Raw genomic sequence first — 19749 nt, forward strand, 5'->3', positions numbered from 1 at the left:
CAAGTAATAAACAAACTGGCACATAAAAGTGAAATATTAGCCTAACACGTATGTAAGTTCCTAATTTCTTAGGGAAAACCTTTTATTTCTATCTAATTTCAGCCGGTTGAATATATTTTACAATTCTTCGTAATTTCTTTTCGCGCTTTTTGTCTAAAAAGCGCAGTGCAGAAGGTCGCTAAGGCCTAATGGTTCTAGAGAGTAGTTGCAAGCGCAATGAAGGACGACCACACAAGGTGGATAGACGTTAGTGTTTGCAAGACGTCGAGTATAGCCCGCTTTCAACGGATCTTAATAGAAATCTATATAGGAGACATATACCTAGCAGTGGGCGTCAAAAATGGTAATAATGATGATGACTTATTATACAATTATAAACCCGTGCAACACCAACAGTATCGCAGCACATATCTCGATAGCATCAGTACGTCTTCTAAGTCCTTTCCTTTATACTCAAAAACAAACCAACTAAGCCTTCCTATTATAGAGTTCCAACAAACATTACGAGGAGCTGTGTACTGAACTATATTGTTAGTCAATTACACATCGATTTACGCAACCGGTTCTACTTTCTTTTCGATAATTGTACAGTCACGTACGACAGTTGAATTTTTTTTTCTGATAGTGATCCCGATAAAATTTCCTCAACATGACAACAAACCGTGCATAAGACACTATAAATAGTGGTTTAGATACATAAGTGACTGGATTATTTATTCGAATAATACACAAACGGTTTTTTGACATATTCACTATAAAACTTTATGGGTTTTAAACCTTTATTTCATTTTATAAGTTATCAATTTTTAATTCAAAATATTTATTGCGAAATGACTTTTTTGGACCGGACTCTTACTGCTTCCCAAATGGCATTGTAACTTATTTAAATAAAAATGTTTTGCACATACGTCTTCAACGTGTATATATTTCGTTATCGTACATGTTTTGGCCTAAGTAATTAATAAGCCCTAGAAATAAAATTAAATAGATATGCATTAAGTATAAATATAAATAACTTAGAATGACAACAAATCCATTAACATAAAAGATTCGAATTACGACTAACATATGTCCTAGTTAAGAATAGTAAAGTATAAATTACTGTTATGTTTGCGACTGTACTACATGCACTAGATCACGTGTGTTACAAGCATTAAAGGGGCCATTCAGTTTTTAGTCACTTTTTTATTCGACAATTCATTATATAATTGCAGATAAATTCAGTTTTTAGTTATTTTTTTTCTATGAGGAAGCGCGTTACAAGTTTACGCGCTCACTCGTCATTTGTTTGGGCTTGCGCGAGTAGCATTAAAGCATAACATTCTATCTATATTGCACAAAGTTCTAGAAGTATGTAATACAATAAATTCCTTACTAGCATTACTCTGTAACCTATAGACCATATAAACAGTTATAGATTATTTCCCTCATTTTAGAAACTTAACAATCAATATTTACATGACAGAGTAATATTTTACTCATTTACTTATTATTAATCGTAATAAATTTAAAGGTATATTTGAAAGATTTCTGCGACAATGATAACAGAAAATAATTCACATATGTAATGACATTGTGATGATTTGTAATAATAACATTACAAACTAGAAATAAGTATATGGAGTCGGCAAGTGTAATACGAACACAAGCGCCGACAGATTGGACGCCGCGCCTCACGCACAAACAAACGTCTCGCAAAACCATTAAACGTTCCACAGGGTTGATAACCCGAGATTAAACGAATCTTTTTAACAGCAAAAAAAAAACAATTAAGGAGAGTTCTTTCTCTTAAAAAAGACTAATTGACCGAAGACAAATGGAGGGCATTAGCAATAGATTCTCTGTGATAGCCGGACATATGCAGTTGGTGCTTCATAAGAATTTCATTCTTCAACAATGTATGTCATGCCCAATCTTGCGGCTGTACGTTCCCCAACTTGTAGCTTCAGTCAAGAAAATGAACTCATTCATGTTGGACATGGAGTTCTGGTGCTGATGTCGATGTTGTTTGAGATGAAAGTGAGTGGCTAGTAACGTGATGTACTTCAATTACATGTCATGCAGAATCGATGATGTTGAGACTGTTTTATAATTACTTTGTTCTGTCGCCTCTAATGGTCATTGAGGTATAACATTGAACCAGGTCTTAAATAGGAACATAACCACATTGCCGTCTAAATTAAATATTTATGCGCTTTTATGACTGCTGCATATTGGGGGACAGTACAGGATTCTGCCCCTATGTGAATTTGCCTGTCTTGCGATTTCTCCCTTTACAGTACAGATTTACAAGTAGTTCAGCAGTTCGCCAGACACAAACTCTGGAACATTTGTGATTAAGCGCAGCACTTTATTTTGGAATAGGTTGACGATTTCTAGATTAGAGTAGGATAGCTTGCATGCCATATGCCCCATGCTGGATTTGGTATTCCGAAAAAACACTTGACTAATGAAAAATCTGCGAGAGAGTAATATCTTTAAGGATAAGTAACTCGTTGTGGTGACATTTGTGATTGCGAGGAACTTCAGGCGTTACTCGAAGTTCGCAAACTTGGTGTTAATTAAATTATTAATCTCTCTTCACTTAATGTATGATTGTTCGCAACCAGGTTGCCTATTGGGCGATAACATGTATATCTTCAAGGGTCGTCGCTACAAAATACTGTACTAAGGACATTAGTAAAAGGGGTTACAAAAAAACAACACTACTGAGTTTGTGGACTGTCTGATCAAATAGCGTTTGAAGCTCTCGTAGATATAGGCTGAAATATCAAGAGAAGCTTAATTTTACACTATTTTCTCTCAAATTGAAATCTTCTGGATATTTCTTTTGACCTACAGTAGTGATCCAAAATGGATAACATTACAATATGAATAAAAAAGTAGCTGCGTACCAAACCTTCTCTCAGAGACAAAAAACAAGGTTATAGTCTACTACAAGATCACAGCGATGATTGTGTTTAACCAAAGCAAACACTGCTCTGGATTATAAAGTAATGAATGAATAAATACCTTAACAGTAATGAGCCTTGGGAGTCTCAGGTATAAACAATTCAAAATGATTATACAGTAACAAACACGTAAATAGAACTAACTAGAAACTGCTTACGTAGTTAAAGAATGTGTTGAGGAAAACCCAATAGAATTGAATGTGCACGTAAATGGAATAACCTTGCACCCCGAGCACCTACATTGCAGCGACAAAAATAATATCCACAGAGCTGATCAAACATGCATTATCTTGCACGCAATGAATGTGCAAACACAATAATGAGTTCATTAACGGCCATAATATTTAAACAGAGAACAATGGAATATTTAATTGTGTAAATTGTGATGAAGGATTGTTATAAAATAACTAAAACTTTACCTTACGCTCTTGGAACGCGACTGATACATCACATTATGTAAAATCTTCATAACACTTTTTTTTACAATTTTAATTATTCAAAATTGTTAATTCAGTGAAAATTCCGATAATATTATGGATAGCCCCATTGACCTATTCGAATAAAAGCTAAAATAATAATAACACCTTCTGTATAAAAATACAGAATATTTGCAATGCATTTATGCATAGATTTTTAGTTAAAGACTGTCTCTTCTAGCGTTCTCTATCTAAGCATATTCGTTTAAGATATTTTTTTATCTTTTTCTGATATACCAAGTACTAACTGCCAACCCTAGTGATCGACGACACAATATTTTCGTCGATGACTTCACCGGGAGGACATCCCGACAGAGTTGTTTTATCGATGCACTTTGTGTATATTCCTCAAAGCTATATTTCGACCGCATCGTAAACAGAATCAGACGTATATTTTTAAGAAACTCCCTTCCCCTTCTTAAAGCGTCACCTGACGTAAATATAGATCCATTAAAACAGTTGGCTCGTGTTTTATATCGCCGGAAAAGTCAATAAAATTTTAATTACATTTGATTCATAGGTTTGTAGAGTTACATCTAACCAGTAAGAGTTTATAGAGATACGACAAAATGCCCTTTGAACTGTAATTGTGGCAATTAATTATTCGCTTTATGGAGCCACTATCTTACACATCGCGGAAGACACGGTCAAGGAGATATCATATACAACGCGTACAGTAACTTACACATACGGAACAGTGTAATGAATAATATTTATTATCGGTAGCAGTTTTATTAATAACAAAAAAACCTCAGAGGTACATAAGCCCTGTCCTGTTCACATTATCATAGCTTACGTAATTCTAGAGGCATTTCCTTACTGTCACAGTTAATATTTTAAACACGAATATATCCAGCACATCCATCATCTTATTTTTTTACAACCAACGTAATAACTAAAATCGATAGAGGAGGTAACTTACTGGATTCTTCACTTTGGTGCTTTTAATCTTTATTGAAAATAAGCCTTTTCCGCCCTTTTTCTTCGTGTTCGGACTCATCATAATCCTTTTGCTGCAGAACTGGGTAAGTTAAACGGACTTTACATCGTAATATAAGTCATTACGCACTTTAAATAAACGCACTTTACACAAAAATATATTAAAAACACACCAACTTCTATTTTTTTTTAACACTAATGAGAAAGTCAAATGACACTCGAGTGCGCATAGACGATTAAAAGTAGGTGTATTATGAAGTAAACTCGACCGGTGAGTTATTCAATTAGGCGAGCCGTAAGTGGGCGCCGAGCGATGCGTCTCAATCAGTGGGCCGGCCCGCGGCCGTCTGACCGCGGCCCTGCTGCCCACCGACCATTGTCCGCTTCTAATTAGATTAACAATTAAATAGAAGATAATTTATTGACGCTTCAGTTATGAATAGCTCTGGAATTCATTGTTCAAGAGACGTCAACATAAACGATTAGATTCTTTCGTTCACTACACAGGCGGATCGAAGTACCAACGTCTTGAGTTAAACAAATTATGTCATATTAACTATTCACTACAGTTTGTAAAATAAAATTAGTCACTTCTATTGATTATATTAATAGAAGTCATTTGTGTAAGCGATCAAAAAAAAAACAGAGTGTGTCGCCGGCTCATTTGAAGAGAGTGAGTTTTAATTTGAATGATGTCATCAAAGGGCTCAATTTGATTCTAATCCTTTTCATATTTAGTTCTTCTGATGTTATTTTCATAACGTACATATGATGTCACTATAGATGTTCTACAACTGATAATTCAAAGAAAAGCATTTGTTTGAAAACATTTATATTTTTTATCAGAATTCTCCACTTCTGTACAAAAAAGTCCTGAAGTCTCTTAAATAGGAAAATTAAAATGTGACTAAATGTTGAATAGATTTCAAGACAAAATGTCTTAATGTAATAATTGAATTTCTATTGTAAAGACTAAAACGCGACAATTTCATTTACGTAATCTGCGTGTGATAGACATAAAAGTGGCTAACTGCTTGAAAAAAAACTATTTTTTGTGGTTAACCAAAATATGCTCTGTTACCTGATTCCAGAGTGTCTTTGATTCATGGGACTCATGTACATCAAAATGACTACATTTCATATAAAGACTTAGGCAGAAATGTTATTATGTAATAACATAATAACGATAAGTGTCTAAACAGAGCGTTTCGTGTTATATCTTCTCGACAAACGTATAACGTAAAGTGATCTCTTGTAACTCGATGAACTGCTCGGTCGGCAAATTAATTGCTAATGTGTGTTGGGTTCACACGTGAAGGTATGTCTCGCTTTTTTAACTTGTGTCAAACAATAATTTTTTTTGTAACCGCTGGCGTAGTATAGCTTGCAATCATTATGTGCAAGCTATCCATACAATGAATCAATATCAATCCAAAAGCAGGACCGTCAATATAATCAAACCAAAACGTATATTAAAAATAAATTGAGGGTACAGGCATATTATTTAATAAACGAATATATAAATGACAAGAACCCTTGGAAATGATGTCGCTTAGTTGTTTTCATTTAGGCTGTATCTAACAAAGTGTATGTGCGTAAATATGTATTGTTAAACTTTTTTACGTCATCGTTGTGCAATTTCTTCTTACTTCTGCTCCACAACTATAACAGTTTGCGAAGCAGAGTAGTCGAAAATAAAACATATTTAAAAAAAAATCAACAAGATATGTGATAAAAGTTCCAATTTTGAATAAAAGAGTTTTATTTTTTAATGTCATTATGACAATCTTCGGAAGACGCCTATGCCTTGAGCTGCCTCTGTCGGTTGAATAAATTAATATTATATAATATTAATAAATTAATATAATATTATGAACTAATTATATAATCGTGTCAACCTTGATCTCGTAATATCAGACCTTAAACATAGTGACTTCAAATTTAGCTCTGAAAGGATCTTTTTAACAAAAATACTCGTTCTACAAGAAAACACAAAATTATGAAGTTAAAAATTTGTTGTGCAAAAGAATTTTAAAACACAAAATTTTAAAATGTGACATCTCTTATATTTATAAGATTAAAACATATATTTATTATAACATACATTGCACGATCGTTACGCTTTTAAAATTCTTTTCAAATAAAACCAATTCAACCGTATCTAAAACATTAAAATAAATTACACAATATTTCTTCCGAGTTTCGACGCAAAAATCGACCACCTCTGACCTATTCTAAATGCCAGAGCATTTTAAAGCGAAACAAAATTTCTCAAGCCTCCTTTATTATCATAATGATAATAGTCAAGGTTAACAGTATATACTATTGTAGGTCATGAAATAAATTTCCATTGTAACAGAGTACACATCCCGATATTAATAAAATATTAGGTACAGAAATAAGATACAAAAATGTTTACATTAGGGTATAATAATATATATAATTTGATAAATGATACACGTTAATCTATTCAGTAAACTTAGCATGTGCTTTTTGATTTCAAATACTGTAACACAACGATAAAAGTATTTTTCTTTAACCTAGTCGTAGGGCTATAAAATGCACTCAGATAGTTTTTTTAAAAAAACGGTAATGCTTTTTCTCCTTGTATTTATAGACTCCGCAAGTTTTATAGAGCAGGGTGCCAAAGACGCTTAGCCTCGTTGAAGCCTGCGGGAGCCTCCTCGGGGGCTTCGGTCCGTTACATGGAATTATTACCGCATTACGACAGTAAAGAGCGGTAGTAGCCCAACGGTCCTAGGTCGCGGGTTCAATTTACGGGCCACAATCTTATATAGTTCACACTTTATGCCTTAATCATATAGAATTGCCACTGCTTACAATCAAGTTTTCAAAGGATGGGCTGCAGCTGCCTCTGCGTACCATAAGACCACACTGTTTTACCAATTCGCCTGCCATGCGTGGCGATTATGGTATATCTCCCTATAGATATCTTCGGAGAAAGTACTATGCCTTGCAGTGCGTATCTATGGGCCAAAACGACGAGTACTTTTTCTTTTGACATTTACAGATTCCGTGCCCAAACCTTGTATAAGCTTGCGAAGCCTCCACGGAGGCCTCGGTCCATTACACAGAAGACAGCAATTAATTATTCAGCCGAACTCAACTTGACTTTAGTCCCTTTATGGTAAAAATACACATTTTGCATACAACATTATAATATCCTAACTTTATCTCTAATCCTTTGTACACATTTTCCGCTTTAAATTAAATTTTGACATTGACGTAATATGTGACAATGAGACAATCGAAGCACATATTTACATTTTCATTCACCATTAAACCGTACGAATTAATCAATGTACAATAGTTTATAAAGCAAACATTCAACATAACAATGTGGTTCCCACATCAAAATATTATATGAGAACTTGTCACTAAAAGCTTAATTCGAAAAGCACTCAATGAAAAGCAAACATTGATGCACGTGACAAACCCCTTCGGTCTTTATTTGTTTTGTTTAAAGCACAATTGATTTTAAATTTGAGGTCCCATTGTTTATGCAATGTACGTTTATTTTGCATCGTGCTCTTGTTAAATAGAAGGACGTTAGTCGTGGGGGAGGATCGGAGTACACGGAGGGGACATTGCAGACAACTTCATTCGAGAGTGCTAAAAACTCTAAAAATAATATAGGATAATTGGTTACAGATTTAAAAGACTTAAGAGTGAATGTAAAGCTCATATCAACAAAAAGCTTAAAGCTTTTATACTTTTCTCCAAATCAACCCGTACTAAGTATTAGTTGACAGAAAAAGAGTTTTAAAAGCTGTGAAGCAAGTGGGCTATTATTAAGCTCTTTGACGGCTGCTAAAAAACTGTGTACTGGTTCAAGGGGCTTAAAATCTATGTGGTCAAATAGCAGTCGTCGATAGTAAGTTTCGCAAGATTTTATTTACTGATCTTAAAAAACAATTCACCATGGTGTCGAAAGGTTCTCTAACGGCGGTCACGACCCACGAGCCGAAAGACGCGGCATGAACAGAATCTCCAAAGGAAGTTGCTGAATGAGAGTAGCATCAGACCGGTCATCAAGGCGAATTTGAGCAAAGCTAATTCCTTGCAATGGACACCTACCGCTAATATGAGTGTGATGATGATACGTATACTATGAGGTAAGCGTTTTGCTAGCACCTCATGTATTTAAAAACTACTTCTTCTAAACACTTCTTCAAAGTAGTTATTTAACCATAAATATAAGATTATATTAGTTCTAGATAATGTACATTTGTTATTTAAATTTAAAAGCGAAAAGACATTCATTTCTTGACATTAAAAATAAATTATCTAATAACACCATCTTATTAAGCATTTTTTATTAATATGGAAGAATAAACTGTAACATTATTGCTAGGAAGTTGTAAAGGAAATGGTAAAACAATAAATATTAGCACGGTCGCGTAAACGATCTCTTCGATAAATATTTACGTACGACCTACATCGGGTTCTCCACTTGCTTTCCAATTCCATCCACTGTTTGCACCGTATCAGTAGACGGCAATGTATAGCGAGCACGTGTCGTTTGTCCTCTTTACGAACATCACCACGACGTCGTCGCATTTGCATTAATCAATATTGAACAGTTTTATTCACTTTAATATCCTCTACGTGTCATCATAAATCAACCATGATCTCTTTAATTTTTATTTTATTTCGAAATCTATTTTGTGTTTGTAATTTTATTGTATAATAGAAAAAAAGCTGTAATTATTCTGCATTTTATACCATATAACATTCATTTACATACATTTTGATTCCTCAATGTTTTTCGTACCGACGTTGTACACTTTTCCTATTTAATTTCCTAAATGTTATAGTATTAAATGTAATAATATGTTTATTGTTACTACCCAACTGACTATCAGACTTAGTGCAATCTTTCAGTTGCAGGAGATCAAGCTGACTTATTTAAAATTAAATTAGCTTAGTGATGTTTCTACTAATGTTTATATGAAGATGTAACTTATAAATAGATACTCTCATTTTTGTCACTGGTCCTCGTTTCATCCCAGAAGCATAGGTCTTCTCCAAAGATATCCATGGTGGGGGTGGGATATAACATAAGCGATTTGGGGACCAAAGTGTGGTATTACAGTACGCAGAGGACGCTGTTGCACACCCTCTGGAAAATAGGCAATCCTATACAATTAATGTACGAAGTATGAATTATACAAGATTGTACCATGGAAATTGAACCAACCCAAGTCTCTGATCTTGGTCTTGTCACTGGTAGAACCAACTTGAATTAGCTTGGATGGACTGATTCACCTCGAGACATTCAGGCATTATATTTGCATTATTTAATGTTAACTTACAATAACTTTTTTTGGAGCAAACTTGTATTTACAGAAACATAAAAAATATAATAAAATTTAACTATTAAAATATATTATTTCAAACAAAGCTACATCGATATCAACTAATGATAAAGTACAACTCTATGTAGTTCACTGAATCGTATACCTCGCATGTAATCCCGTAATTATCCAAGCATCTTAACAACTTAACAATGAAGATTAAAACAACTTTACTATGAAAAGAAATTAAGAATTCCTTCATAAAACCGATATCCGAACGTGACCAGCGTTTATTAGCATTTTGTTACTGATGATTTTTCAGAACGACTTAAGATCACTGTAGGATCGACAAAAGTCAATATACGTAGCATTCTTAATTGCGATTGAAAAAGAAAATCTTTTAGTTTGTAAAGTCATACAAATACATTTGAAAATGTAAGTTTATTTTTGATTTGTAACTGCAAATTGAGTGAGTGTAGACACGTCCTTATAACTGTTTATGCTTTAAGAAACTGAAAGGTAGGCAAATGAACTCCAGTACTTCACATGCCAACGGTAAAAACTGAAGCGTAATAGTCCACTATGATGATGTATTTGCTTTTGCATTAAACATTCAACAGAACAATCGACTAAATTGAAGATACCTGTACCTAAAATATAAAGAACTTAATTGAGAAAAAGGACAGCAATTTTATGTAACGTCATATGTCGATTGCATCCAAGAGTATAGTACAAACCTAATAGGACAATCTTGGACAACTTTCTTGATCTTATGCATGATATTGCTATAATTCATTCGAGACAAATTAATTGCGTCTATCGTTTTGTAAGTGTATCGTAAGCCAAAAGAGACTTGTCTAATAGAAGTACTTCATATTCGAGATATTAAAAAATCAAATTCTAACAATAAATTTGTGTGTCACCTCGAAACTAGTCTCTCATCATCAGCCCCGTAATTGCATTCACTGCCGCGCTATTTCATTCGCTACTCTTTAATTGTCGCATCGTGTTGCCTGGATGGCTTTTTGCAAAAAAATATGTCAATGGTGGAACTATTGAAGTTGTCATTGACGCTGTACATTTTAAAAATTTAATTCTAATATACAACTGGATTATACCATCTGCTCGCTCTTACTAGATACGGATAAACCGGTACCTTTTATCTAAATAAGAAATTATGTTACAATTCGTAAAAACTGCTTATGAGTCGAATTTTTAATTTTAATGTTTTAAATTAGTAAATATTCGATTTTTAAAGCTTCAACGGACAAATTGCTATCACAAAACCGAAATTCACAATCCAAATTTTAGCATAGAAATAAATCGTGATTCAACTCTAATTCACTTCGAAAGTTGTGCAAATATTTGTTTGTACGAATAAAGATCTTGAGTTTGTTCCTGTTACTTTAATTTCTCGCATAGATCATGAAAAGTGACAAATTGTATTATAATATGGATAATCAAGGTGCTACTTCACCTCCCGGCGGGCAGGTGAAAGCAGCGTGCAAATCGAACCCGCAACCCGCAGAAACGCGACACCGGGTGTCTCCTTGCACTAGCATCTGGACACCTACATCGTTACGGTGAGCTAACATTGAGTTTATCGCGCATCTATTTGTATTAACAGTAATTCAAATTCAGTCAAATTGGTTTTATTGATAGAACATACTTTATTTTCGTAAAAACAATTTAATATAAAGTAATATGTCATTTCAAAATAAATATATAGACCTTAGCTTCCCATCGAAGACAATAAGCACATCTAGTCGCCACTAGAGCTTTCTATGAAGTTTTTCATGAACAAAACATTTTACATAGCCGACTAAAATGCTTATCCTATAGCGTAAATAAACATTTAAAAACGAAGATAATTACTTTTTAATTTGCGATTAAAATACCTAAAATTTAGGCTAACATCTAAAAATGCAATAATTTTCAAAATTAAGCGTTGAATATCTTTTTTAATCAACGGGCATTAGTTCATAAAAATTTGAGAACCTACAGTCTAGACAACAAAAAGACCTTAGTGTAACATTCTGTTAGTTACAAAAGATGTTGAAGTACAATGGTGTCAACAGAAGTTATACCGGATATTTATTCTTATCATTATCCTATTTTGGAGGGCTTGTAGAAATCACTTGTATACGCCCTGAGAAGAATCAAAGAAGAATAGAAATGCCTCATTTAGTAAATATCTGAATCAAATTGTACTACGCTATAATGTCATGCTTCAAGTTAATAAAAAATTAAGCTGCAAGGGTTCCAAACGCGCCGTGATCTGAGATGAACTTTCAAGAAACTCATTTTTTTTCTGTGATCACTTTCACAAGCATTCTTAATCCAGTAGTTACAGTAGATAATTTCTCAGATTTAATATCACTTAAAATAATTTAGCTCATAACAGAATTTTGTACGAGTTTTGTTTGATAAACATTTCAAATTTCTTACATGATAAAGCTGAAACATTACACGAGCGTGTATAGTTTCCCACAATGAGTTATAAATTTTATAGTCTAGAGAAAGATATTATAAGCATACCTTTACACCTAATAACCTAACCTTATGTACATTTTATTTAATCATATCCTCATCACATACTAGATGCATATCAGAATTGCCTAACTGGTATATTATTATAAATTCACGAAAAATATCAATCTGATAAATTAAACAAAAACGTTCTCTTGCAAAAATTTTAATGTATAATATTTTAAACGACTACATTTGTTTGTTGTTAATAACTAATACAAAAGTCAATACGTCTAATCAAAATATTCGACAATATTTATAAATATTAACTCACAATTAAAACGGAAAATGTGATAAATTAAATCTCTGTAATCAGCACGCCACGCCCAAAACTTAACGCCCTGCAATCACGCCAAAATTACATATTGAAACGATTGCGACATTCCACGGCGACATAAAACGTTCACAATTTAATCAAGGTTAAATAAATTAATTACTGTCCAAACAAAACCCACCGAGCACTAAACTGTAAAGTAATCAGCGGATTAAACTTTATAATTATCGCGGACACCGTTATCGTTGGTTATGCTGAACGCTCGTAATCACATTAATGCGAGAAATTAAATAATTGTAATTTTGTATTAGTTCAATAAACATTAATAGGTGCAGTGCATTGACTCTAAGGCCACGAGAAGTCTAACTGGTCATGTTAGGGGGAGATTTATGCCTTGCAGTGAGCGTCTATCGGCTGGCAATTGCCACTAACATATACTGAAATATATCATCCGTAAGATTAAGTTGAAATAAAAAAAAGCAATTACTTTTATTCTCATCCTAAAATAAAAAATTCCACAGACCTATTGTAAATAGGGATTGGCAAATTTAAATCGAAGTGGACGGGCCAAATAACGGCTTTAAGGTTCGGAAGTGGACAGTACAGATCGTCAAGTGCAGCGTAGGACGTCCATCCACAGGTGGACAGATATTTTAATGGTCATGGAAAGATGCTAGATGCAGGCCGCTTTTAACCAATCATATTGGAAATGTATGGAAAAATCCAGCAAAAGAAGCAGAAGAGGATGACCATCTCATTAATTCAAAAGCTTTAAAGTGGCTCATTTGCCAGCAAATTTTAAAGATTTTACAACTATTTCTAATTAACCAGTTTAAAGTGTTCATTCTGAAATATGTTACATGAATTTTTTTGTCTATTAGAATGCGACAGATTAATAATTTCTGACAGTACAAAGTCTGTAGGGATAAATTGTAAGCAATAAATTCCAGTAATCCTAATTTTTAAAATGTTCTTTACGCATAAGTTATTCAATATCTCTGACACCATTGATTTATGTATATGGTGTACGACAAATTTATTGACAGTAAATCAAGTATACATTCGCCCCGTTAAAAATTTTACAGCTTTGACAAAACTCACTTTATACAATTATGTGGGTATGTAAAGAATATGTATGTATGGTGTTACCTGGAAGCAGGGGCAGAGCGGCCAGCGCCTGCGCAGCGCGTGCGGCATCTTCTTGCGCGGCGGCTCGTGCTCCGCGGCCGGCTCGCCGCACGCCCAGCGCACGAGGCGCGCGCGAGCCGCCTCCGCAGCCTCCACGCTGCGCGACCACGAAGGAATGCCCTGCAAGAAAAACACCGCTTTATAAATTTGATCATATAAATTTAATTATAATTAACTACACTTTTATTCATTTATTTATATTATTGACGTGGTGGCTTATGATGGGCCTTATAAAAAGGCGTCCTTGTCACACAGCGAGCTAGATCAGATATAAGGCGATCCGCATATGAACCAATGACACCGACGTAGTGGAAGAATTGCTCGTCTGAAATAGCAGTGTGTGGGCCGTATCGCCGAAAGGTTCTCGAGCGGCGATCACGAGCCTGCAGACGTAGCGTGAGTTGATATAAAAAATAAACAATTGAATGGATAGATCCTCAAAAAATGGTACAAGTTAAATAAACAAAATAATCGAAGATATTAGAAGTTATACATTCTCAAAAATTTTATAAATCTTAAATACAATAATATTCCAACATCTGTCTACAGGATCTCCGAGTTCTTCGCAAACACCGTCAGAAAACCTGGCGCCGACTTCCTAAACTTATTGACACTAACGAAGTCGATGGTAGGAGACCTCAAGGGCGCGCTACTCAACAAATGAATGAATGAATGTTTTTTTTTGTGAACATACACATTGCGAAAAACCAGAATAAATGAAGAAACATCCTAATGGATAAGATCACTGCATGATTAAAGTCACAAACGCCAGCATTGGGGAAACGATGCAAAGAAGATTAAAATAATCTTAACAATCTTCGTAATTATAAATAATAGTACAGAAGTTTGTGAAGCCCTGATTTCTAAACTAGTATTCAAAAACTTTACTGTATTATATAAATTACTTCAATTGAAATTGTTAATAAATAATGCACTTGAAAATACATTTTTAATTCAACAACTTCACACAAGTGATTTCATCAATTGCTTTTATTTTATACATGAATGTGTAAACAACGATTATCTATCGTACATTGCTTTGATGTATGAAGTAAACAATGCAGAAGAATTCACGCCTCGAAAGCATTGCCCCATCTACGGTGATGTGCGCTCCCTATTGCGTAACCATACGTGAGAACGCAGCCAACAGAACCGCGCGCTCCCAATGACTTGATTGCGATTCATATATCGCAACGTGTTTCATATATCGATATAAATCTAATATATACATCACATACTGTTTTAAAATGAAGAAAAGAAACTTGTATAATTTAGATTCCACTTGCAATGATTTCCACATTCGTTTGACTTCTGCCGATTAAATGTTTTTAGCAACTGTCGATACCATCTATGTATAAATATAATGACTTAAATCTCACATATACGTTACTACTGTTTTTAAATTAAGTAAAGCAACTTGAAAAATTAAGATTCCGCTTGTAATGATTTCGACATTAATTTGACTTCTGTCGAATTAATGTCGCTAGCCACCGTCGCTACTATATTCATGTATAAATATAAAAGAAAAGATATATAAATTTAGGGATTGGAACCTGCCCACAAAAGAGTAAGGATGCCGGGAAAATTTTTAACTATCAGAATCTTAATATTAATTTATATTCTATCTCACTGTGTATAATTATTAATAGGTACATCCTTATCGTTTATAAAAAATATAATAATTTTTTTGTAAGACAGATATTACTCTTTTAAATTCCATATCTTTTACAATCCATTGAAAGATTGTCGCAATCAATCGCGGAATACGATAACACCTTAAATTTTGTATTATTGTCTGTGTTGTATTATTGAATTGTATCTATTTAGTTTATACATTCACTTTAGGTGGACAATAAAATTTTCAAATAAATAAATAAATACTTAACTAAAACAACTCAGTCCATTTAAGTTTAAAAGATTCTATTGCTATAAGCTAATATTATCTATTTTAGCCATAGATTTTTTGGTTATTTTAAATAAAAAACCCGTGTCCCACACACAGATTTAATTTTTCATTTAAATTAACTTTTGATTTACCTATCCGGGGTATAATCAAAAAATATCCAACTGTACCGGGAGCGGCTCGAGGTTGTTGCACCGTATGTTTAGGTGTGCAAGATGTGATGGCCACAGAAATAGAAGCACGCTGCAACGCGTTACGTACATTTGCATTATATCCTCATTAATTAACATTCTGACTTATGACGTTTTAATAATCGCTTTACGTAATAATATTTCTATAACGAACATCTTCGATCTATAATTTAAAACGCTTTAATTATTATCGCACAGATAAACAACAAAATAGTTTTAATAGGGTTCCCTAACAAGAACTCTTCGGAAAGACAAGGTTTTAATTGATGTATGGTTTGAAAACCACGATTCCGTATGCCGCCAGAACGTTAATTTTAATTCCAGTCAATAAAAATCGTTGTGGCGATAAAAGAAATAATCCGCCATTTTACCGAAAATTGTCGATATCAATTTTAATATGTTCTGGCGATAAACTTCACCTCCCCTATACCTTTACAATAGGACCAAAAGGATGTCTTTCGATGTCCTTAACAAAGTTGTCTGTCCGTCTCAAGGAAGTCATATGTAATTTTTCAGAAGAATCAAGTGATTTTAAGTGAAAACGTTTTTAATTTTTCCATATAAAAACGATTGAACAATATCTTATATAACAATCATCTAAAATTACATATTACACAATGTAAAAATAAATAATCGATTATATCAGACTACAAGGGAACTGTTGAAAAGAAAGCATATGAAAACGCAAGTCATGGCATAATCACTTTTTGCCTTCACACGGCAATGCACGTCACAAGCAAATTGCTGGATGCATGGAGGCGCTGACTTGTTATCAATTTAATTATTCTCTTCGTAACGAACGTCATTCCAACAACATATTGCGCAAGTAAGTTGACTGACACTTTAAAAACTTAAATACTTGTAAATATCAAGAAAACATTTAAATGAAAGGGCCCATTATCACTTTCTTTTCGTTACTTCTTTTAGTAGGGCCTTTGATTAAACTGTAAATATTTAAGCTTTAAAAAAGTAGAAGAAGAATAACAAACCATTTGTAATTGGTCTATTTTTGTAAGCTTTCTTTAAGATGAGGTAAAAGACGATATTAATTTGCTAAGTTTCGCATTTTCTTTACACTTTCATCAATTATATTATGATTCTAGACTACCCAGACAGACATTGTGCTGTCAAAGTTCATTGGCCTGTCGCGTTCAATACTAAAAAATAAATGGAGAGTATTAACTTAATTTATTGATTTAATGTCTTAATAATAAACAAGGTTACTTACTTACGAAAAATGTTTAAGCTGTTTTTTGCATTACACAATGTTTTTACTTAAAATTATTTAACACGTTATTTGGGTGACATCATATAATTTTACTCACAAATTTTTCCACATTTACTGCTTGACTAGAGAGTAAACAATATTCGTATTAATATATAAAAATCCGAGTTTTAAAAAAAAAGCTTTTTCTTAGCATATTATCATTACGTTATTTAATATTTTTAAAATAATTGATTTCTGCATAAGGTGTACTTAGTATTTATTCACAGCTTTAAAGTTTTACACCTATATTATTGTGCCTTTATATATTATATCTATATCGAAAATAGATGAACTTGATACATTAATTTTCTATAATTTAAATAAGAACAGAAAATGGCTCTTGTTAGTGACATCGCTTAACTATGTTAGAGCACCGATAAATTTGTACATCTTGATCCGTCGTTAAAAAACAACGGTAGGTGACTTAGTGAAGCGGACGGTCAGACAAGAATGTGCAGTGATCGACTTTCGACGGCCGGATGACATGACGTAACGTAGAACAGGAAATCCAACACAAGGTTCTAATGGCGATGGACGACTTTTTACTTGTTTACTTTGATGGGAAACATACGACTTAGTAGTTCCGTTCGGCTTAACGATCTGCGGTATGCGGGTGCGGTTGTGTCGGCGGTTACTTAAGAAAAATATGCGCAACGTGATGCGAAATAAGAATGACTGGAGAAACGTGTTATCCAAGGTAGAATGGGTCACGAATCATTATTTTTTAAATTCTTGTTTCTTCATGGAAGTACTCGAGAACATTACTACAAACGTAAACTATTATTGTATTGTAATTGCTGCACTAGGTTAAAGAATCCAGCTCAGCTGCACTTTCTAATGTTTAAAAATTGAAAATATTCTTAATTTTTCTAAACATGTAGCATGTATAAGTTATAACATGACAATAAGAAAGAAAGAAAATAAGAAACGTTTTAACTACCAGTGAAACAAAAAAAACCTTATTAGCTCTCGTGAAGAACTATATCTTTGTCGGTTACTACGTTTTCGTTTTTGCGTCAATATGTTACTATAATTATTGTACATTTGACATGTAATGTTTCCTATTCCAATTTAATATAACAGTGCGAGCGTTTAATAAATCAAAACACTCGAAACGCTTATATTAACTTTGACGTGTTGATTTCTATAATCCTAATTTTAGGTTCACGCCACACAACACCGGAAGCTATTGCTTGCTTTTATTACAGTTTGCGTTGTTAAACTGTAATAATGAATGTCTATTATAAATAAATAGCTAATGGTTTCTTTTATTGGAATTATTTAATTCAGTTTGAAACAGTCTATTACTTTAATACATTTATGATTTTTTTTGTTTACACACTATTATAAATGCAAATTAGAACCACGAGATCATATGCCTTGAAGCTATTTCTAAAGATTTCTATCCTTAAACAATTACACTAAGTTTCAATAATTTACAATTTAGTATGCAGCCACGATTGTGGAATGAGTTATCGAAGTTTGAAAGAAAGGTTCTACTTATAACTGAAAAATTGTACTTAAACTGTGTAGTTATATATATATATATATATATATATATATATATATATATATATATATATATATATATTATAATAGCATGTACATAATTTAACGATATTATATAAGATTTAGTGCGAAAATGTAAAAAATAATAATGACTATTTGTTTTTAGGTAAAAACAACAATTGTACTGACGTTTCAGCTTATAGATGCTCACTGCGAGGCATAAGGCCTCTCTCAATTATTTATCGATATTTATGGGGGGATGTACCATAATCGAAAAGCTTGGTACGCGAGTTGGTGACCACAGTGCGGTATTATGGTACGCAAAAGACTCTGCTACAGATCTTCTGGAATCTTGTTTGTGACCAATAGCAATCCTATATAATCAATGTACTGAAACTTCTGAACTGAAAAATCTTACTGAAAAATCCCAAGAATTGAAACCTCGACCTACAATCACAAATTTTGGTCTTGGGCTACCGTTGCTCACAAGGAAACAGAAAGCAAACTGTAAATAATTTTTTTTATGTAGTAATTCGAAAAGAAATGTTTTTTATTATTATTTCGATATTTGTGGAACCTGCGACCTACGATCACAAAGCCTAGTCCTCTACCGCTGGACTACCACCGCTCAATAATTGCACTGTCTTGTTCAAAATGGCATGAATCAATTGATATATTTAACAAACTACAGTTCAATTTAAATAAATATCTGTCTATCTCTATTTCCGTTATAAAGTCCTGAGCTACATTAGTTATGTTATTGTCTTGACTGTAATTTTGATCATATAATATAAATTTTACACGGCATTCGCTCATTTCAATCACAAAAGTGTTATCTATAATACACCCTACGTTAACGAAACTATTTTGATTTGAAATAATTCGCTGTCGGATTTAGTACAAGTGGATATTAGTATTTATTTAGTAGTAGATTTATTTTGCCAAAAAGTGCCTAGTATTTATATTCATCGGATTTCCAGCACATGCCGCTTAATGACAAAAGAAAATAGAACAGACGGTTCTTTAGTTCTTTGATAGATAAGTCCCTCTAATGGTTGTATGTAAAAACAGACGTATAACAATCAAATTTTTACAATCAACGCTTGCAATCGTTGACAGTGACTTTGTGAGCTAATCTCACGACCGCGTCGCGATACCAAAATGCACGCCCACCGAATGCCAGATCGTTCACGGCTCTGAACGT

The 19749-nt window shown here is 33.3% G+C and overlaps 1 protein-coding gene across 1 annotated transcript in view; it reads right to left on the minus strand.

Annotated features, from left to right (window-relative positions):
• DAAM (disheveled-associated activator of morphogenesis-like protein) overlaps positions 1–19749 on the minus strand; it is a 100889-nt gene that overhangs the window by 41052 nt on the left and 40088 nt on the right. The window contains exon 3 of the mRNA XM_068771675.1: positions 13637–13795. Within this exon, the coding sequence (XP_068627776.1) occupies positions 13637–13795 (159 nt within the window). The remainder of the gene's footprint in view (positions 1–13636; positions 13796–19749) is intronic.

This window comes from Battus philenor, unplaced genomic scaffold (genome assembly GCF_028537555.1).
Source record: "Battus philenor isolate CCGP_79_NKW_IND1 unplaced genomic scaffold, ilBatPhil1.0.hap1 SCAF_11, whole genome shotgun sequence".
NCBI lineage: Eukaryota > Metazoa > Arthropoda > Insecta > Lepidoptera > Papilionidae > Battus > Battus philenor.